Below are 22,657 nucleotides of genomic sequence, written 5' to 3' on the forward strand. Positions count from 1 at the left end.
AACCCAGATTTTTGAATTCTTGAGCCATTCACCTTCGATGGCTGGTCCCTGAGCACCTTTTCTCCCCATGACAAATTGAGTGCCAAAGGCACACACACTGATCCCCTGAAGGAGCCACCACAGGCTTGCAAAGGTGGACCTGATGTGGGCCCTGCCTCAGGGCCCTGGAGGTAAGGTGAGCTGTGACTGAGCATCTGAGCATATGCCATCACCTACGGGGAGGGGAGTTAAAACCTGCAGTTAGCCCATGACCTAGCAATTTCACTCCAGGCTATCTACCCCGGAGAGCTGAGAGCAGGTACTCAAACAAAAACGTACACAAAGGTTCCCAGTAGTACTGTCCACAACAGCCAAAGGTGGAAACAATCAAGACAACTGTCAACAGATGAATGGGAAGACAAAATGTGGCATAGCCATGAAATGGAATATTACTTAACTATAAAAACAAGTGACGGTCTGATCCATGTTACAACTTGAACAAACTTCAAAAACATTTTGCTAAGTGAAAGAAGCCAGACACAAAGGGACATCTATTATGTATGATTTCAACGATACGAAATATCCAGAACATGCGACTTAGTGGTTGCCAAGGAATTGGGGGGTGGGGGTGGGGAAGGAGTGTCGGACGGGCTTCCTTTTGGGGTTGTGACAGTGTTCTGGAGTTAGTGCTAACAGTGGCACAATACTGTGAATGTACTAAATGTCGCTGAATTGTATGCTTTTATGTATATTTTGCCATGACTCTTAAAAAAGTAAAAAGGCTGAGGAGGCAGAAGCAGATCCCAGAGGGCAAAGGCAGCCCCTGGGCATGCTGCCTGAGGCTGGCACCATGGGAACTTGATGCTTGTTCACACACGCCCCCCTGCTCCTACGCAACAACCCAACTGACAGTGGTGATGGCAGGTCTCTCCAGATGCCCTCTCTCTACCTCCTGAGTTTGGGAAATGAATTCTTGTCCCAGCACTACCAATCCATCCGGTTTGTAGAAGGCAGCTCTGGCTGCCACGCCACTTCCAGCGATAGGTGGTTTTCCCTCTTTTTCTCCCTCTAGAGCAGAGAGAGGGGACGTCTCCGGCAGGGCCCACGCTGACCGAGGGGAGCCGCCTCCCGGGCATTCCCAGCAAAGCCCTCCTGACAGAAACTTTGCTGCAGAGAAATGAGGCGGAGAAACAAAAGTGAGTGGGGAGGAACAGGCGGGCCCCTGCTGCCTCACCTGGCTGGGAGGTGGTGGGACCTTCAGAAAATCTAGTGCAGGTTGGAGATAGAAATGCAGGCCTGGTTTCCAGCCACACCTCAGCAACTCAGTGGCCAGCCCTGGGCAAGTCACATCACCTGTCTGAGCTTCAGTTTTCCCAGCTGGAAAATGGGGCTAACGGTGGTGTATTGGTCAGGGTTCCCCAGAGAAATAAAATGAAAAGGATTTTTTATTTTACTTAAGACATGTATTTTAAGGACCTAGTTCACACAATTGGGGCTGACAAGTCTGAATTGGTAGAGCCAGCCAGCAGGCTGGAAGCTGTCAGGCAGGAGTCAGTGCTGCAGTCTTGAGGCAGAATTTCTTCTTCTCGGTTTTATTCTTAAGACCTGCAACTGATTAGACAAGGCCCACACACATTATGGAGATTATTCTTCTTTACTTAATGTCAACTGATTGTAGATGTTAACCCCATCTACAGAATACCTTCACAGCAATCCTAAGATTAGCGTGTGGCTGAAACACTGGGTCCTGGAGCCTGATCAGTGCACAGATGATATCAACTCCTAGTCTACCATAAGAATGAATATATGAGCTTAGCTCAGAACTCACTGGGAGGAGTGTATGTCAGTAAATGGTTGTCCTTAGAGCTGATGTGGGAGTAACAATGCCTGGATTATTATAAACCGGATTCTTGGGGCATTTCTAGGACAGTTTCCTGGTGCTCATTACATTTATCCTTTCATTCACTTACTTCTTTATTCATTTGTTCCATGTATTTATGGAGCCACTGCTGTGTGCCAAGCATTGTTCTAGGGACACAGCAGTGAAAAAATGGACAAACCTCCTTGCCCTCCTGGAGTTTATTTTCTCATGAGGAAGACGCAATTAAACAAGATAAATAACGTGAATAGTCTGCTACATGATGATAAGGGTTGTGAAGGAAAATAAAGCAGGGGTGGGAATGAGATTAAGGCTGAAGTTTTAAAAAGGGTATAAGGAGAGGCCTCACTGAGGTGAGCCAAGCCCTAAGGAGGTGAGAGAGTGAAACTTAGAGATATATAGGGGGAGGGCTTATAGGCAGAGAGGACAGCCATTGCAAAGGCCCTGAGGTAGAAACATGTCTGGTGAGGTAGAAACATTTGACCAGCAGGGAATTGAGTGTGGCTAGAGTGGTGTGAGTGAGGGGGAGAGATAGGGTGTAGGATCAGAGGTAAAAGGGCTCCTTCCCTAAGGTCTCTGAGCCAAACACAAGGCCCAGGATTTGTATAAATTCTCCCCCAGTCCAGCTGGAGCCCCTTTTTCTCTGCTGAGACACTTGCATCACACCTAAGCTCTAGGCTGCAGTGGGCTGGATGACTATCCCAAACAACTGACACAAAGACGGGGGGGGCGGGGGGAAATGCCTCCCTGGGGACAAGAATAGTAACTAATGGTACTGGGGGAGCACTAGGTACCAGGTATCATGCTGAAGATGTTTCACAACACCTGTGGAGGCAAACCCCAGCAGAAACCTTATTTTATAGATGAGGAAACTGATGCCCAGAGGCAAGGTCACTGGCTAATATAGGTCCACACAGCAAAAGAGCAAGGCAGCCAAATGCCTGAATTTCATGTTTAGAACTGGTTAAAAAGGCAGAGGTGCAGATTACAGGGAGCAGGTGAGGGAGTAGGAAGCCAGGAGCGCTGACTCCAGGACCCAGGCAACGCCACTGCACGTGGGCGCATGCAGAGCCAGTGTGAACAGCCCCGGTCTCTCTGCAGGGGTCTTCAAGAAGTACAGATCACTTTGGCAGCCAGACTGGGGGAGGCAGAGGAAAAGATCAAAGTCCTACATTCAGGTATGTATCTGGCACATGTTCCCTGTCCCATGCAGCTCCTCAGCCTGTCAGACCAGGCGGAGGAGTGGGAGAGGACAGTGACACTATGATCACAGGCTCAGCTGAGTGTTCTAGAATCAGGATGGCAAGGGGGGAGTTTGAGGAGGAAGAAGAAAGATCAACATTACCCAGTGGGGGTCTGAGCCTAGTCCCCAGAGGCCATGGTGCTGTGGAGAGAGGATTTGAGAAATAGAAGTAAAACAGAAGTGGCAAACACAGTGCCTGTAGGGGCCAGACACACAACCAAACCAGCCAGGTTAAGGAAGGCAGTAGAGAAGGGTGGGGTCTGGAGCAAACTGGACAACCTAGGCCTTGACTAAAGAGATGGCCACTGCTGAGCTCCAGCCAGCCAATGCCATATGGGCCAGTGTCACCAAGTCTTCAATTTCCTTGGAGAAATTAGAAATCTGGACTTTTATGTGAAATTTGTCATTTATTATACATATCACTGTTGACTTCATTGCTGCTCCTTGTCCTCCTCACTTGCCAGTTCTGGACCTCGGGGTGGTGAGCTCATGGATGGATGGCCTCACCCAGGTCCTGTAGTGCCCTAAGGGTGTGCACAGTTCATACCCAAGGCCAGCGGGACAGACCGACCCTACCACTTGCCTGGGTCTTCTGAGCTTCATAGACTCTTAGAGGGCCATCTTGTCCGCCCTCCAACCAGCTTGAAGCCCTTCCATGGGCAGGAAACTCTACCTGTCACTGGTTCTAACCAAAAGAAAGGTCTTCCCATACTATCTTGAACCTAATTCTGCCTTCTGAGCCCTGCAGGAGTGGGTTCTTGGGGGAGGTGGTGGGGTGGGGGGCTTCATCCTGGTGCTTTACTTCTTCCCAGCGTTAAAGGCCACACAGACAGAGCTGCTGGAACTGCGGCGGAAATATGATGAGGAAGCAGCATCCAAGTAAGTGAACACCCTGCTGAGGTATGCCTTCTCACTCTGACCCTCCCAGACATGCCTCCTCCTTCCGACCCCACCAGGTAGGTCTCTTCCTTCTGACCCTGCCAAATACACCTTCTCTTTCTGGCTCTTCTCCCTTCAACTCACTGCCCGAAGTGCCTATTTCATTAAGCATCCAGTGCTCCCCACCCCCATTGGCACACAGCTGTTCACTGGTCATTTGCTGTGCCATTCATGCACCACAGACTATAAATGACATTCTGGGTTGTGGCTGAGTAGGGTCTGTTGGGCAGGGGCCTTACCCCAACTTCCTAGAACTGTCTCCACCACCACTCCACAGTCCAACCCTCGGGGGCTGAGTGTTATTCACTTAAACTACTCTGGACTCAACATGGCTTTAAGACCTCATTTATTCCACAAACACTTACTTAGCACCTACTGTTTGCCCAGTGCTGTGTTAGGTCCCTGGAAGAAATGTTAGAACATGGCCCTGTCCTCAGTCCAGGAGAAGAGACAGACAACTGATGATGTTCAGTGATAAATTCATTCCTTCACAGATACTATTGAGCACTTACTGTGTGCTTGACACTGTTCTGGGCACCTGCTGAATGCTAAGAAAGGAAGAACCAGCGGCAGCAAAAGAAAATAACAGGGAGGGTGGGTCCTGTCATCCAGGGTAATCACAGAGGACTTCCCTGAGGAGGTGACCTTCAGAATGCAATGTAAAGATGAGCAGGAGAGCAGGAGGTGGCTATGTGAAGAATGCCGGGTTGGGTGCTGTGGGCAGGGGGAAAAGCTTACACGAAAGAAAGCCCCGAACATGCCTAAAAGCATGTGTGCAGCTTATAGTCACCAAACTCCTCGCAGGCCTCCCATGTCCCCCAGCCCACGCTCAGCAGAGGGGCGACCGAGGTAGATAAGGCCTGTCCTGGCCCCCCTGTGTGCTGGCAGTCTGGAGGCTAGGGAAGCAGCAAAATAAGTAAATGATCACCATGGGGGTAGTTGAGAGAAGCCTCCTGGAAGGGCACTTGGGAGCTGGGTTGTTTTTTTTTTTAACATTTTACTTATTTATTCATGAGAGACACACAGAGAGAGGCAGAGATCCAGGCAGAGGGAGAAGCAGGCTCCATGCAGGGAGCCCGATGTGGGACTTGATCCCAGATCCCGGGGTCATGCCCTGACGCTCAACTGCTGAGCCACCCAGGCGTCCTGGGAGCTAGGTTTTAAAGCTCAGAGTCCTGTTCTCCTGAAAGACATTCCCGGTAGAAGGCACAGCTGGGAGGTGTAGCTCTGGGCAGCTAAAGAGAACGGACCCCTGGAGAAGGCAGCAGGCCAGGCTGCCTGGAAGGGGTGTGGTGCTCAGGCATCCGTCCCACTTCCCTGCAGCCTGGATTCTTCTATGCCCAGCCTGGTTTCTCTCCGGTGGAAAGGGTAGAGGGCAGCCTCCTTAGCCTCCAAGACCCTGAGGTCCAGGTAGAGGCTGGGGTGATCTGGATAGGCAGGGGCCCAGAGGCTGCCCCTCACCCCTCTCAGGGTGTTATCTTTCTGTCTCAGGGCGGATGAAGTCGGTTTGATCATGACCAACTTGGAGAAAGCTAATCAGGTGAGAAGATGTGCGCCAGCGCTCAGCCAGTCCAGGGCAGGGGGGCGGGGGGGGCGTGTCTTGGGCTGGGGGGAGGGACTCAACCCAGTCCATACTGAACCATGTGCCATGCTGAGTGCTGGCACTGGGGAGTGTCTGGGACCCCGAGCCAGACTCGAGGGTCAGGGAAGACGTCATAGAGGGAAAGCCAGGTTGCTGACACCTGCGAATAGATTGAAAATGCAGAGGGATGGCATTCCAGGCCAGGGGGCAGCCTCGGTAAAGGCCAGGAGGAAGGCCACAGAGCGGTGACTGGTGAGCCCAGCCCACAGGCCAAGCTGGGAAGTGGGTCTCTCCCAAGCCGACTGAGTAAGGAAACGTGTTCCACAGAGCCTGAGGCCATGACAAGGGACGAGCCCCCACTGCTTTCCTTCCCTCCCCAGCCCACCAGGTCTCCTGCAGCCTCTTCCCTTGATCCCAGCCACACCAGCTCAGCACTGGGCAGATCCCACAGTTCCTAGTGTCCCCCGCTTCTAGTTCCAGCCCAAGTTCTCAAAAGCCCATTAGCTTCCACAAGTCCCCATTTTCACCCTGCCTTCTGAAGGCCTCAAATGTACTGCCGGCTGGTGGGTAAAGCTGGCAAAAGTCTGAAAGGAGGTGAAGTGTGGCCATGGGATAGGGTCTGGAGTCTCAAGGGCCCAACACATCTCTACCCACACCAACCTCCCTGCAATGCCAGCAGCCAGGGACATGGCCAAGAGGGGCCAGCAGTGTGACCGCAAGGGGTCATTTCCCTGGAGTAGTATACCTGGCAGCTGAGTTCTAAAGCCCAGGAGCCCTTCTTTGGAGGAAGGGCCCAGAAGCATGGCTGTGCAGGCATAAGGGCAGGGTAAAGAGCAGCATTTTTAGGGTAATTTTTTAAATACATAATCCATTTACATAGTTCAGAACTCAAAAATGTTCATACTTAGGAAACTCCTGACTCCTTCCCCAACTCCACTTCCCAGCCTCTCTCACCTGTGTCTAGGGTCTCCTTCTAGACATCTACTCACAAGCTCGTGAATTACACATATGTTAACATGTAATAAGCTTATTATTTTTTAAAATGAACTATTAAGTATTTTTAACAATTTATCTGTTTTAATTTCTAATATGATAAATATGGATATGCATAACCCACTGTGTAGTAAAGAAGTTAATTTTGCCCAAAAAGAAATCTGGCCTTTACCCTCAGTTTCTAGGGGGTAGTTTTTTAATTTTATTTAAATTCAGTCAATATATAATGTATTATTGGTTTCAGAGGTAGACATCAGTGATTCATCAGTCTTATATAACACCCAGTGCTCATTACATTACCTGCCCTCTTTAATGTCCATCACCCAGTTACCCCGTTCCCCCACCTCCCTCCCCTCCAGCAACGCTCAGGTTGTTTCCTGTAGATTAAGAGTCTTATATGGTTTGTCTCCCTCTCTGGTTTCAGCTTGTTTTATTTTTTCCTCTCTTCCCCTATGATCCTCTGTTTTGTGTCTTAAATTCCACATATGAGTGAGATCATGATAATTGTCTTTCTCTGACTGACATATTTCACTTAGCATAATACCCTCTAGTTCCATCCATGTCGTTGCAGATGGCAAAATTTCATTCTTTTGATGGCTCAGTAGTATTCCATTGTATATATACCACATCTTCTTTATACATTCATCTATCGATGGACAACTGGGCTCTTTCCATAGTTTGTTGTGGACACTGCTGCTATAAACACTGGGATATAGGTACTCCTAAGGATCACTACGTCTGTAGCTTTTAGATAAATACCTAGTAGTGCAATTGCTGGGTTATAGAGTAGCTCTATTTTTAACTTTCTGAGGAACCTCCACATTTTCCAGAGTGGCTGCATCAGCTTGCATTTCCACCAGCAGTGTAAGAGGGTTCCCCTTTCTTCACATCCTTGCCAACATCTGTCATTTCCTGAGTTGTTAATTTTAGCCACTGTGACCAGTGGGAGGTGGTATCTCATTGTGGTTTTGATTTGATGTGGTTGTATTTCTCTTGACAAGTGGTGTTGAACATTTTTTCATGTGTCTGTTGGCCATTTGTATGTCTTCTTTGGAAAAATGTCTGTTCATGTCTTCTGCCCATTTCTTGATTGGATTATTCTTTGGGTGTTGAGTTTGATAAGTTCTTAATAAGTTTTGGAGACTAGTCCTTTGTCTGACGTGTCATTTGCAAACATCTTCTCCCATTCTGTCAGTTGTCCTTTGGTTTTGTCGACTGTTTCCTTTGCTGTGCAAAAGCTTTTACCTTAGTGAAGTACCAATAGTTCATTTTTGCCTTTGTTTCCCTTATCTTTGAAGACGTGTTTAGCAAGAAGTTGCTGTGGCCAAGGTCAGAGACGTTGCTGTCTGTGTTCTCCTCTACGATCTTAATGGATTCCTGTCTCACATTTAGGTCTTTCATCCATTTTGAGTTTATTTTTGTGTAAGAAAATGCTCCAATTTCATTCCTCTGCATGTGGCTGTCCAATGTTCCCCAACACCATTTGTTGAAGAGACTGTCTTTTTTCCATTGGATATTCTTTCCTGCTTTGTCAAGGATTAGTTGAGGATTAGTCCAGAACCCATTTCTGGGTTCTCTGTTCTGTTCCATTGATCTATGTGTCTGTTTTAGTGCCAGTACCATACTGTCTTGATGATTCCAGCTTTATAATAGAGCTTGAATTCTGGGATTGTGATGCCACCAGTTTGGTTTTCTTTTTCAACATTCTTTTGGCTATTCAGGATCTTTTCAGGTTCCATACAAATTTTAAGATTATTTGTTCTAGCTCTGTGAAAAAAGTTGATGGTATTTTGATGGGAATTGCATTGAATGTATGGATTGCTTTGGGTAGCATAGACATTTTAACAATATTTGCTCTTCCAATCCATGAGCATGGAACCATGTTTTTCCATTTCTCGTGTCTTCCTCAGTTTCTTTCATGAGTGTTCTATAGTTTTCTGAGTACAGATCTTTTGCCTCTTTGGTTAGGTTTATTCCTAGGTATCTTATGGTTTTGGGTGCAATTGTAAATGGGATTGACTCCTTAATTTCTCTTTCTTCTCAATTTTTATACCTTTCTAAAACAGAAACTATACTATACGATGCCCACCCTCCTGAACCTTATTTTTTCCCCACGTATATCTTAGAACTTGTTCCAAATCTGTATAAAAGTCCCATTTGTTTTACAGCTGTGTGGTATTGCACTACATGGACACACTGTCATCTAACCGAGGGGTGGCAGATTTTCTGTAAAGGGGCAGAGTAAATATTTCCAGCTTTGTAGGTCTCTGCCACAGCTCTTCAACTTTGCCGTTGAAGCATAGACAGTATGCAAGCGAATAGATATGACTGTGTTCCAGAAAAACTTGATCTACAAAACAGGCCTCAGGCTGCAGTTTGCCCACCCATGGCCTAACCAGTCCCCTACTGATGAAGATGATGATGTTTCCAATCTCTTACCCTCATCATCAATCCCCCAGTGAACTCCCGTGCACACTCTTTCAGACATACCTGAGCCAATAAATAGGATAAATTTTTAAAAGTGGAATTACTGAGCTGAGAATCTGTGCATTTTTAGTTGACAGATGTGGGCAAACTGCCTGATTTACACTCCCTGCAGCCAGTTAAGAGAGGACCTGTTTCCCTGCAACCTCACTAACAACCGTGTATCGTCAAACTTTCAGATCTTTGCCAGTCAAATAGGCTTGAGAAAAGAAATCTTAGAGTAGTTTGGATAGGAAACAGTTTCTTTTAATGTTTATCTTTTCTGAGTATAAAAGTAAAACCTCATTATATAAAGTATGGAGAAGAAAATAAATGTCATAATATTAGGGTCTTTTATTTTTATTTTTTTAAAGATTTAATTTATTTATTCATGAAAGACAGAGAGAGAGAGAGAGGCAGACACAGGCTCCATGCAGGGAGCCCGACGCGGGACTCGATCCCAGGGCCCAAGGATCACACCCTGAGCTGAAGGTGGCGCTAAACCACTGAGCCACCCGGGCTGCCCAAATTAGAGTTTTTTAAATCTGTATTAATATTGTCCGGAATGTGAACAAGAGGATCCTGGAGCAGAGCAGAGCAGTGTTATTACTTACATAGTAATAACCCTGCCAGTTTGCCTCAGCTTTTACCCAGGGGTGAGGATCAGATATCATCCCGCATGCCTCAGAGCTTGTACTGGAACCCCCATGTGTGAATCTAGGTGGTTATATAGAAGGACTTTCTGAGAGAGGGAGAAAACTATCTCCCTAGTGTCACGATGAACAGAAGGGCGAGGATCCTGGTTTTTTTAGCATGTGGAATGCAAATACTTCTCTCCGAGGGGAAGATAAGACTAGTAACTTTCTAGTAGCTTTAAACCCAGCTTTACAACCCAGGGGACGTGTCCATGGTCTGGGTCTCTTCCCCCCATGGAAATGTAAACACATACCTTCAGAGAGGAATATCTGCAGTTCTCACGGGCTAATGTCAGAAACTGACCTCCAGGCTTGTCATTTAGCCCAGTCCTGTTTCAGTCAGATTTGCTCAGAAAGCCCAAACTGCAGAAACAAAAGTATTTCTTTACAATCATACACACCCAAAACGTTTTCCAAAACAAAACTGACCTGACCCATTTCTGTCACAAGGCAGGATACACAGGATAACCAGTAAGTAAACAAATAAACAAATCAACTAAATAAATTAACAAAATGTGAACATGGGTGTGCATGGGTCTCCATGTGCATATGGTAGGCATAGCCTCTTGATTACCAAGGTCAGCATGAAAGGTAACCATAATTATTATGACAACAACTCTATGAGGTAGTTACTTCTATCATCCCATTTTACAAACAGGGAAACTAAGGTTGAGCTTGCCCAAGGTCACAAAAAAACAAAAAAAACAGGGAGTGACAAAGTACAGATTTCTCTCTAAAGCCACAAGCCTTCTACATTGTTGACATTTGGAAGCTTCCTTTCAGACCTTTTTCTTAGAAATTTTTGAGGAGTTAAGATCCACCATAGACCCAGTTCAGTAAACTAGCATTCTGATTTAGATGTATTTCATTGCCCCCATTTCACAAGAGGAAAACTGAAATCCAGGGAGAGGAAGTGCCTTGCCCGGGGCCTGCCCCAGCTCATGGGCTGGCAAGCCACCTCTGCAGATGCTCCATCCATGTGGCAGTAGGTGGCATGGGAGCTAGAGACAAACACCCAGCCCCACCTAAGTTGTGCAGGGCAATGGCAAAGGCTAGGGTGGGATCCAGTGTGACCCTGCTCACTTCTTAACTGCTCCTGCCTCGACTTTCCTCCCCAGCGCGCTGAGGCTGCCCAGCGGGAGGTAGAAAGTCTTCGGGAACAACTGGCCTCTGTCAACAGCTCTATCCGCCTGGCCTGCTGCTCCCCACAGGGACCCAGTGGGGTAAGGATGGTGGGGGAGCCAGAGGGAAAGTTTGGGAAAAGCCATGTTGGTGAGTATGAATATATGGATGACGTTTTGTGGATCAGTCATGTGCATCTGTGTGAAATTATGCACATGAATCTGTGTAGATACAGTGGACATAGCATCTTAATTGCCAAGGTCAATGCATAGTTAACTGTAATTACTATGACTTGCTTTGCCAGCTGAAGTTCAAAATACAGCCACAACTCTTTGCAAGATCAAGCTTCCATATGTGATTAATAGGAAGTCCAGCATCTTCCTTTACCCCAAATTGTCCAAGAATGCCAGCAACTTACTCAGGCCAGAAAGGACCATTTCCATTGCCAGATGCCTGGCAAGCTGGGTGGGAGGGTAAGTTTGAGCAATAGGACAGCAGTTTTGGTGGTTGCCACCAGGTGTCGACATTGACCACTGGTTCTCCATTCCCACAACTCACAGTAGGACTACTTGACCAAGATTGGAGATTAACACTCCCATCAGCCTCTGGTTCCCAAAACATGCCAAAGTGATTCCAGTGGGTTCTCCCGAACAGCCACACACTACCAGGCACCAGTCTAGAATATCAGTCCTGAGGTTCCTGTGTTAAGCCTGCTCAGTGCATCTTTCTTTTTCCTCCTGATTGGTTGCCCCTTTGGGGTCCTGGGGTCAGAGGAATTTCAGTCAGAGCCACCCCAGCCAGACCCTTCTGTCCTGTGTTAAGAGTCTTCATAGCCAGGCACCTGGCTGGCTCAGTCCGTAGAACACGTGACTCTTGATCTCACAGTCATGAGTTCAAGGCCTACATAGGGCATGATGCCTACTTTAAAAAAAAAAAAAAGAGGAAAGAAGAGAAACAGTCTCTATTGCTTCTCTCCCAGAAAGTTTGGGGTTCCTTACATAAGCTGGTCCACCTTCTTTCCAGATCTCTGCATACCAAGAGGATAGATTCCTGATTCCTTACCACAGGTCTGCTCCAGGGTGATTGGCAGTCTCCACCCACACAGTTGAAGTGGCCAGCATAACTTTTACGTCACCTAACACCCTGAAACATTGGCCAGTGCGCCTGTATCTGTCTTTTCTGTTTCAACATTGGATTATGTCTCTGTGGACATGTGTTACTATGAATGTGTATGTCTGTTTGTGGCCTTGGGGCAAATAACTATATCCTTAATCTAACTGTGCCTCAGTTTCCTCACTTGTACAAGTCAGACCTACCTTATAGGGCTGTTGGGAGAATTACATGTAAATCACCTAAGATGGTGCTTGGCTTATAGTCTACACTCAGTGAATGCCTGATGCTGCCGTTAGCAACAGGAGTGTGGCTTGGATGCATCTGAGGTGTTTTTGCCCAAGTCGCATGTGATCTCTGAGCACATACATGTCTGTGTGTCACCGTGGCATGTCCATATCTCTCTTTGATGCCTGGGTGTTTCTCTGTGTCTGCATGTCAGCACAAGTATTCCAGCAGTTACATGTCTCCGTGTGTGCTGTCTATAGCTGTGTCCCCCTGTGCCTGTGTCCCAGAAGGCAGTGTGTGTGTATGCCCGTGTGACTGGATGTCTGCACAACACAAAGAGTGAGCACGAGACAGGCTGAGGGCAAGAGAGTTCGTGAATTCGCCCCAGAAAGGATTTGCCAGTGGTTCTTAATTAACCCCCGTGGAACCCAGCAAATGCCCGTGCTAATCAGCCACAGGGAATTTTGCTGGGGGGGGGGGGGGGGGGTCGGGTTCTGAGCACAACAGTGGCGCTCGATGCTAATTAATTTAATGTGTTAATGGCATCCGCTTCCTGTTTTAATTGGCATTTATCTCCCTGGAAGAATAGCTGGTGTTGGTAGTGGCAAGCTGTTTTCTGCTCTGTTTTGTTTTTCGTGATCCTTCTTAGATTCATCTGTAACTGTGCTCAGGACCAGCCTGACTTCAGGTCCTCTCAAACATCAACAACATCTTCATCCAGGACAAAGAGGCCATTCCCTAAAACCTGGAGAAGCCAAGGGGCTTGGGGCTGGGGGCAAATTAGGAGAAAGGAACCACCAGTAGTATGGCCTGTGGCTACAGGGTCTTGGATCTAATCCTGAGGGTCTGCCTGGAATGGAGTGGAAACATCTCTCTGGGATAGGACCTGTGCCCAGTTTAGAAACCTAAACCTTTATCTGTGATGTTCCCTCTGCCAGGAATCCAGTCCCCACTGCTTCCTCACAGGACTCTCTCCCTTTTTTTGTCCTCTTTTAACAAATGCTTTATTGAAGTTTATATAAGGAAAAATGTGCGTACCATGAGTGCACAGCATGTTGAACTTTTCAGAGATGCCATGACCAGCATCCAGATCAACAGGTAGAATGTTCCCAGCACCCAGAATGCCCCCTCATGTCCCCGTCCCCCCTCACCACTCCCCAAGGGGAACTACTCTTCTGACTTGTAACAGCACAACCAGCTTTTGCCTGTTTTTGTATCCGATCTTAATTGGATCACACACACGTTTTGGTATCTGGCTTTTTTCACTTCATATTCTGAGAGAATGGTCCATGCTGTGTTAATAGCTGTGGGTTATCCATTTTCAGTGTTGTATCATGTTCCATTTTGTGGATATACCACAGCCTGCTCATCTATTCTCTGCTTGGAGGACTTCTGGAGGGTTGCTGCCAAGCAATCTTCAAAATCACTAACTTATTCTTGAACTTGATCACAGTTCTTAGACACATCTTCCTCCAGGAAACCTTCCCTGCCCACTCCCCCTCGGTTTTAATACCAGAGGGAAGGCATCCATGCTGGTAGGACTGGCCCAAGCAAAGGCCCAGAGATAGGAGGAAAGCCAGAGTCTATAAGGAGCTGCTGAGTTACTCTGGGGAGCCCAACACAGGGTGGGGGCAGTTTGTGCCACCGATGGATTTCCCACTTTGGGATTCAGGGGTGGGGAAGCCAGCCCTACAGCCCCCTGCCCCACACCTCTTAGTCCCTCAAAGCCCCACTTTGTCCTCAGGATAAGGTGAACTTCGCACTGTGCTCGGGCCCCCGGCTTGAAGCTGCCCTAGCCTCCAAGGATCGGGAGATCCTGCGGCTACTGAAGGATGTACAGCACCTCCAGAACTCTCTGCAGGAGCTAGAGGAGACATCCGCCAACCAGATCGCAGACCTAGAGCGACAACTCACGGCCAAGTCTGAGGCCATAGAAGTAGGTCTTGGGAGAGGAGGTTTACGGACAGGAGACAGAAGGGGCATCCCCACGCAGAAGAGTATGGACCAGCCTAAACCCATCTTTGTCTTCTCCTCTAGAAGCTGGAAGAGAAGCTCCAGGCACAGTCTGACTACGAAGAGATTAAAACAGAGCTGAGGTACCATGCAGAGCGGGGCTCCACAACCCCCAGCCTTCTTCCTTGGCAAGGGCGAGGAGGGGCCCTGGACAAAGTTCATGATCTTCCCCCTCCCACTGCACCCCACTTTGTCTCCTTTGTCCCCTTGTCTCTCCTTCATGGCAACTTCAGTATGAGAATTTAAGCACGCTTGGTCCTTTGCCACTCAGAGCCACCTAGAGGAGAACGTGCAGGGCGGCTCGGGGTCCGTGTGGGAACTGGCGAGGGGTGGTGCTCTCATCAGATTAGCTCAGGCCAGCCAGTGTGGGGATTGCTGAACACAGCACCCCCCGGTGTCACTGAAACCAGCTCACTGGCCTGCTCATTGAGGGCTGTTGTTGTACTGAGTCCAGTGTTCTGTAGGGTCCATGGGTGGCCAGTTGTTCCCAGTCAGGGACGAGGAGCTAGAGGGAGTACTCTCAATACCTCTCCCCAAGCCCTGGGAGTTTGGCTGGCCTCCAACTCTCTCCACTTTCTCTGGCAGCATCTTGAAAGCCATGAAGTTGGCCTCCAGCACCTGCAGCCTCCCCCAGGTGAGTGTCCCCGCCACTGTGTCCCACAGTGCAGGGTGCCCTTGGGAGCCCTCTCAGCCCCGCTTTTTGTCTCCTCAGGGCATGGCCAAGCCTGAAGACACACTGCTCATGGCAAAGGAGACCTTCTTCCCCGCGCAGAAATTCCTTCTGGAGAAGCCTGGCCTCCTGCCCAGCCCTGGTAGGGAAGATGGGATGCTCCTGGGGCCGAGGGATGGGGATGGGCCTGCCCATGGGCCTCTGGCCTTCTTTATGCCTGCAGACCACTGCCTCCCATGTGGGTAGGAGAGATGCAGAAAAGGGGTACACACTTATTGAGCAGCTGCTGTGTAGTGGCCCCGAGCTGGGTGCTCTCCATAGCTAGGCCAACTGGCAGTGTTCATACATACCTAGCCCACACGGCTCACTCAGGCCCTCCTAAGACCACCCCTCCTCCCCAAAAGGCTCCACTCATCCCCAAGCCCTGGTGAGCATCAGAAGAGGTGACAGGACACAAGGAGGGCATTCACACTGTCCCCCCCCCCCCCCCCCCCCGCATAGCAGGACTGCTGGTAATGACCTGCAGACCGTGCTCTCGCCCCAGATCACGTTCTCAGTGGCTCAGCCCTCCTCCCCACACAATGGCTCCATGACCTTATAGCTGTGTGGCCCCAGCACATACTTTCTGTGCTGCCTCTGTTTCCTCATCTGTAAAGTAGGGAAATAATGAATCCACTTTGTGGGTGCTGTTCACATGGGGAATGCAAACAGGCAGGGCATGGGGGAAGAGGAGAGTGGCAAGGTGAGCAAGGGGCCAGGAGTGAGCATCCTGCTGCAGTTGGCGTCGGTCCAAACTCCCCACCCTGGGGCCAGGCACTGGCACATAACAGGGGCTCAGTGGCTGTTCTCACCATAGGAGGGAGGGCTCCCTGGAGCTGGCGTGTGGGCCAGGCCTGCCCTGGTAGGGGTTTGTGAATTAGAAGGGAAGGTCTTTGTGCCATGGGGCACCCGTAGCACCTCTCTCCCTGTACCCCCTGCCCTCTCCTCCCCCTTTCCGTTCCTGAATTTCTCTCCATGTGTGTGTCTTCTGTCTCTCCCCATCTCTCTGCCTCCCCCCTTCTGTCTCTTCATCCCTCTGTCTCTTTCTGCCTCTCATTCTGTCTCTGCCTCTCTGTCTCCCTATCTCTGTTTCTCTGATATTTCTTTCTCTCCCCGTCACATCTGCTTCTTTCTCTCCTCTCTTCTTCCATCTGTCTGTCTCTCAACATTCTAGAGGAGGACCCTTCGGAGGACGATTCCATCAAGGACTCTCTGGGCACGGAGCAGTCCTACCCATCCCCTCCGCAGCTTCCGCCACCACCAGGGCCCGAAGACCCCCTGTCCCCCAGCCCTGGGCAGCCTCTTTTGGGCCCTGGACTGGGCCCCGATGGCCCAAGGACTTTTTCACTGTCCCCCTTCCCCAGCTTGGCTTCTGGGGACAGATTGGCAGGGGACGCACTGCTGTCCAAGCACATGATGCCCCCCGCCACCTTCAAGGGAGAGACAGGCCTGCTGGTGTTCCCCCCGGCCTTCTACGGCACCAAGCCCCCCACAGCCCCTGCCACCCCAGCTCCTGGCCCTGAGCCACCGGGGGCCCCAGAGCCAGTGGAGGGGGGCGGGAGCAGCACAGCCGGGACGGGGGCCGGAGCCGAGGAGGAGCAGCTGGACACGGCAGAGATTGCGTTCCAGGTGAAGGAGCAGCTGCTCAAACATAACATCGGGCAGCGGGTGTTTGGCCACTATGTGCTGGGGCTGTCCCAGGGCTCAGTCAGTGAGATCCTGGCCCGGCCCAAGCCCTGGCGCAAGCTCACAGTGAAGGGCAAGGAGCCCTTCATCAAGATGAAGCAGTTCCTGTCGGATGAGCAGAACGTGCTGGCCCTAAGGACCATCCAGGTGCGGCAGCGAGGTGAGGGCCCATCCCAAGGTGCAGGAGGTCAGAGCCAGACACTGCCACCTCACAGCTGTGTCACCTGGGGCAAGTGACTTTGCCTCCCTGTGCTTCGGTTTTCCCTTCTGTAAAACAAGGAAATATATCCTTGTTCCCTCCTTCCTGGGGCCCGCGGCTACCCGTTGCTCCATACCTGGCCCTAATGGGACAGCTCAGGCCAATCATTCTGGGAAAAGCCTGTGCCCAGGGGCCACCCTGGCAGGCAGGTGCTTCCTGAGGACCTCCAAACCTCAGTCCACCCTTCTGTGAAATGGCCTGGTTCCTGCCAACCTTGCCAGACTTGATTTTCTAGGGGATCCCTTATGAATGGCCCAAGCTTTGACCTCACAAACACACCTGAATTTGAGTTCCAGCTCTGCCATTCACTCAGTGGGTGACCTGGAGCAACTGACTTCAGTTTCTGTGTCTCAGTTTTCCCATCTATCCCCATCTGTCAGCCTCCTGTGAGAGTTAAATGAGTATAAATCACTCAGCATGGCCCCTGGAACGTAGTAACTGCTTGAGAACCGTTAGCTGTGGTGGCGGCCATCATTGTTAGAACCATTGTATTGTTATTATTGGTTCAAGCCAGAATCATTTGTAGATCCACTTTGTCACACAGACTGGCTAAGTGGTGGTCTGGCCCTCACTCTCCTGGCCCTGGCCCTGGAGCCCCTGAGGGAGGAGGGGACCAGCCCTTCACCCTACCCAGCTCCAGGGACTGACCCCCCAGCATGCAGGCCCCCACAACAAATGCCCCCTTGCCTCCCCAGGCAGTATCACCCCAAGAATCCGCACACCAGAGACAGGCTCAGATGACGCCATCAAGAGCATCCTGGAACAGGCCAAGAAGGAGATCGAGTCCCAGAAGGGGGGTGAGTGTCACTGCAGCAGGCAAGGCCTGAGGCCTCCGGGACCTTGCCTGAGCAGAAGATGAGCCTTCATCTGCCTTTGTCTACCACAGCAGGGATTTCAAGCAGGTCAGAACCTCTTTGCCAACCAACCTGCAACCAAGTGAAGCCTGGGAAGCACCAGATCCCTGTTAGCATAGGAGCCACAGCCATGTGTGACTGTCTACTCAAATTACTTAAAGCTAAATAAAATAACAGCTTCAGGTTTTCAGCCTCACCAGCCACATTGCATGGTGACAAGTGACAGCCATGTGGGACAGCCCAGCTATACTGCTGCAGCCCTGGTCTGGATTGTCTGGATATCTTCGACTTTGAGGAGACGCAGGGATCAGTAATCACACAGGAACTCTGTCACGCATAGAGGCCTAAGCCTCACCCTCCTTCCTGCACTTCCACTTATAGTTTCCAAGGAGACCCTGTTCTTCTGGCTTCCTCCTATCCCCAGACTCTACCTTCTACACTTTGCCAGGGGCCCTGCATTAGCCTCGTAGTGCTGCTGTTCAGCCACAAGCTCAGTGGCTAAAAGCAACACAAATTCATTATCTTACAGTTCTGAGAGTCACAGGTCCGCAGTAGCCTCACTGGGCTAGAGGCCAGGTGTCAGTGGGGGCTGCGTTCCTTCTGGAGGCTCCAGACCAGAGTCCCTTTCCTTACCTTTCCCAGCCTCTAGAGGCACCCACATTCCCTGCCTCAGGGCCAACATCACTAGAGCTTCCTCACTTGTCTGTGATCCTCCTGTATTCCTCTCATCAGCCTTGTGATGATGTGGGGCCCACCCACATAACCCAGGATTGTCTGTCATCTCAAGATCCTTAACTTAATCACATCTGCAGAGTCCTCTTTGCCATGCGAAGTAACCTACTCCTGGCCTAAGGATGTGGAGACGGTTGGGAAACCCTTATTTAGCCAACCATAGTGTACTTTTTTCCTCAGCCCATCAAACAAAGGGTTCCCCCAGGCCCTTGGACTTTCCTACCCTTCCCTAAATGAGTTAGTCCACTCCTGGAAGTTCCATCAACGCCCAAAACACTCCTCTCCAGGCCACACTTCTCTCCAGAATTCCAGAGCCCTAAGCAAACCACTGGCTAGACATGTCCTCAGGGTCTCCTACTGGCATCTCAGACTCAACGTGTCTGAAGTGGAACTCACTGCCTTCCCCTGCCCCTCAGTCCCTCCCCAAACCTACCAACTCAGGGCTGGGAACCTGTCAGATGGTGCCAGATGCCCAGGTGGCACAAGAGGCTATCCTTGACTGCCGTCATCATCACTTGCTAGGACTGTTGCATCAGCCTCTTTACTGGCCTTGCCACTGACATTCTAGGTCCCACTACAGCCCATTCCCCACCCAGGCCGGAGGACTCTTATTAGAGCACACATATGGTCATGTCAGTACTCAGAATCCTTCCACAGCTCCCATTGCCCTCAAGATAAAAATCCCAACTCCTCAAGAAGGCCTACAGGCTTCTCGAGTGAACTGCTTATAGCCATGTCCATTCTCATGCTGTTCCCAGTGCCCCTGATGCCATCCTCACCCCGGGCCTACTGCTCATACTAAACAAGTCGGAAGTCACCTCATCTAGAAAGCCCCCCACCCTCATCCAGATGGATTAGATGCTAACCCTCCTTGGATTCCCCATAATCACCTACATTGCTTGGTGCATTGGAACCAGAGTGGCCTAGCTGTAAATTTTGGCTCTGCCATTTATTAGCTTTGTGACATTGGGCAAGTTACATAGCTTCTCTGTGCCTCCATTTTCTCATATTTAAAATAGGCACAATATCAATACTCCTTTCTTAAGGTTGTGTGAAGATCAAATGAAATCAGGCCTGACAAGCCTGGGGGCTTAGCATGTAGAAGATGCCCCTGAAAATTGAGCTATCATTATGGTTAACATCATCATTATTTTTGTCCCTGTTGTTATATTTGTTCATGTTACCAATGCCTCTGCTGATACGTCTGTCCCTCCTACCAGTCTGAGGACTTTTTGCAGCCAAGGACCTAGTCACATCCCTGTACCCACCACAGTGCAGCTTCACAGACTTGCTGACTTTGAACCTGATGCTGGCTTCCACACCCTGACTTTGTGGTATCTGCTGCCTCCTGGTGGCAACTCAGAGCAAATGTCCCGATTCCCAAGCCTCTGATTGGTGCTGGGAGCCAAACGTTTCCCAAGGGCCCTCCCTCCTGCGCCATCCCTGGGAGGGGCAGAAGCAGCTCACCTTGCAAGGAGCCTACACTGCCTCACCCAAATAATCCACTGAGGCCCTATTGTGTACACCTTAATTTCTTTCTTGTTAATCTTCTGTAGCAAGAGAGGCAATCATTCAGTAAACTTTGGGTAAGGATCTACTAAGTGTTGGACATACTGTGGATGAGACGTGATATTGGAGTAAAAAGAACCATGAGAAACAGACCTATTAAACTCTCCCACTAAATGAACAGGACAGTTGAGAGCAGAGAGGGGGAGACATGCTCACAGTTACACAGAAACCAAGGGAGAACCCAGGTCTCCAACTCCTTGCACAGTGCTCTCCCACAGTAGTGGGGCTGTGGTCAAAAACAAGATAGCAGAAAAATTAAAAAAGCAATATCAGGGGTGCCTTGGTGGCTCAATCAGTTAAGTGTCTGACTTGATTTTGGCTCAGGTCATGATCTCAAGGTAGTGAAATCAAGCCCCAAGTCAGGCTTTGTGCTAGGCAAGGAGCCTGCTTATACTTCTCTTCCTCTTCCTCTGCCCCTCCTGACCGTGCACAGGCGCTCGCTCGCTCTCTCTCTCCCCCCCCCCTTTCTTTCTCTCTCTCTCTCTCTCTCTCTCTTAAAATAATCTGGATAGATAGATGATAGATAGATAGATAGATAGATAGATAGATAGATAGATAGATGATAGATAGGCAACATCACAGCAGAGTGGGCCAGCCAGGGGTCTATGAAGAGGTAGCAAAAGAAAAAATGCCTGGGTTATTGCTCTGTGCCCCTGACAAGAGTGAATGCTAAGCAGAGAGCAACTAGCAGTCCCCCAGGGTGGAAATGAACATGACTGGTGGCTAACTCGAGAGGTCTGCCCTCAGAATTGAAGGAAATATCCAGGATGGGGACAAAGACTTACATACAAGCTATTCCTTTATTGCTGTTCACAACAGTGATAAACTAGAAATAACCTAAGTGTTCAACAGTGGGGGATCAAGTAAAATAAAGCAGAGAATATCCCTTCAATGGCATAGGCAACCATGAAAGATGGAACTTTTAATCATGAGGAAAAATATTCATGTTGATGAGTGGATGAACCAGGCTACACTCCCACATCAAGTATGATCACCCCATCATGAAGTTAGAAAGCAGACCAGGAGGAGATACATGAGAATATTTCATATGGTTGCCTTTGGGAGAGAGATTAAATTCATTTAACTGGCTTTATTGTGATATCTTCACAGTATCTCCAAAGTGTGCTTATTAGTGATGCTGTGTACATCTTTGCCCTTCAAACCATGCCCTGACTCTGGGCCTCTGGCCACCCTATCACCTTCCCAACAGGTGAGTCCAAGAACTCCACAGCCCCTCTCAGCATCACCAATGGCACAGCCCCCGCCAGCACCTCAGAAGATGCCATCAAGAACATTCTGGAGCAAGCACGCCGTGAGATGCAGGCACAACAGCAGGCCCTGCTGGAGATGGAGGCAGGCCCCCGGGGCCGCTCGGTGCCTCCCTCACCCCCAGAGCGGCCCTCGCTGGCTGCTGTGAGCCAGAATGGGGCCCCAGCCTACGTCAAGCAGGAGGACAGCAGCGGTGGTGGTGGCGGGGGAACCAGCAGCAGCGCCACACAGACGTCCCTCACAGTCCTGTCCCCTGCAGCCTTTGTGCAGAGCATCATCCGGAAGGTCAAATCGGAGATCGGAGATGCCGGCTACTTCGACCACCACTGGGCCTCAGACCGTGGCCTGCTCAGCCGCCCCTATGCCTCCGTCTCACCCTCCCTCTCCTCTTCCTCCTCCAGCTACTCTGGACAGCCCAATGGGAGGGCCTGGCCCCGTGGGGATGAGGCCCCCACAGCCCCTGAGGACGAAGCAGCAGGGGGCGAGGAGGAGCCCTCCAGGGTGGGTGAGCTGAAGTCTGAAGGGGGCATCCCCGAGGCAGGCAGCGGCGGGCGGCTGGCCTACTACCCAGCATATGTGCCCCGCACACTGAAGCCCACCGTGCCACCCCTGACCCCCGAACAGTATGAGCTTTACATGTACCGGGAAGTGGACACCCTGGAGCTGACACGCCAGGTCAAGGAGAAGCTAGCCAAGAATGGAATCTGCCAGAGGATCTTTGGGGAGAAGGTGAAGATAGTAGGGCCCACTCCCAAGAAGCTCAGGTGCCATGGGGCCCATGGGACCTGGGGGGAGACCACGTGAGGACCCAGCCCCCAGTATTTATGGTTTGGAAACAGGGTTGTGTGTATGAACAGGAACAAGGTAAAAGCAGGATTCAGACCCAGGTCTGCATGACCCCAAATCCTTTTTCCTGCAACTACCTGCCCTGCATCCTGTGGGAAAGGAGCCATGGGCAGGGCTGGCATTCAGTCCTTTGGTTGTTCAAGCAGTGAACACTCACCTTCCCGACAGAACCCTCCATTCCTCCCAGTCGCCCAGCCATGAAAGGGATAAGGCTCAGCCCAGCCAGTGGTGCCCTGCAGTTCCAGTGATTAAGTAGTTTTTAACAGCAACTCTACCCATAGCATAGGAGCAGGCAGAGGGTTGGGTGAGCTGAGGATAAGAGTGACCTAAGTGGAAGACACAGGAAGACTTCCTGGAGGAGGGGGCACTTGAGGGGTCTTAAAGTCAGGAAGGATTCTTGCATGTAGGGATATCTGGAGGGGTACTGCCGACGGTGGGCATAACACAGGCACACAGCAGGCACCTGGGCAGCCCTGGTCTCCCAGAG

At 50.1% G+C, this 22,657-nt stretch overlaps 1 protein-coding gene across 14 annotated transcripts in view; it reads left to right on the forward strand.

Annotated features, from left to right (window-relative positions):
- CUX2 (cut like homeobox 2) overlaps nt 1–22,657 on the forward strand; it is a 264,124-nt gene that overhangs the window by 223,996 nt on the left and 17,471 nt on the right. For all 14 annotated transcript variants that reach the window (XM_072722846.1, XM_072722847.1, XM_072722856.1 and 11 more), the window contains 12 exons: nt 1,052–1,175; nt 2,960–3,036; nt 3,914–3,980; nt 5,532–5,580; nt 10,892–10,996; nt 13,978–14,169; nt 14,271–14,329; nt 14,832–14,880; nt 14,959–15,058; nt 16,130–16,801; nt 17,596–17,697; nt 21,266–22,053. In XM_072722846.1, coding sequence (XP_072578947.1) covers nt 1,052–1,175; nt 2,960–3,036; nt 3,914–3,980; nt 5,532–5,580; nt 10,892–10,996; nt 13,978–14,169; nt 14,271–14,329; nt 14,832–14,880; nt 14,959–15,058; nt 16,130–16,801; nt 17,596–17,697; nt 21,266–22,053 — 2,384 coding nt within the window. The remainder of the gene's footprint in view (nt 1–1,051; nt 1,176–2,959; nt 3,037–3,913; nt 3,981–5,531; nt 5,581–10,891; nt 10,997–13,977; nt 14,170–14,270; nt 14,330–14,831; nt 14,881–14,958; nt 15,059–16,129; nt 16,802–17,595; nt 17,698–21,265; nt 22,054–22,657) is intronic.

Source organism: Vulpes vulpes, chromosome 10, assembly GCF_048418805.1.
Source record: "Vulpes vulpes isolate BD-2025 chromosome 10, VulVul3, whole genome shotgun sequence".
Classification (NCBI taxonomy): Eukaryota; Metazoa; Chordata; class Mammalia; order Carnivora; family Canidae; genus Vulpes; species Vulpes vulpes.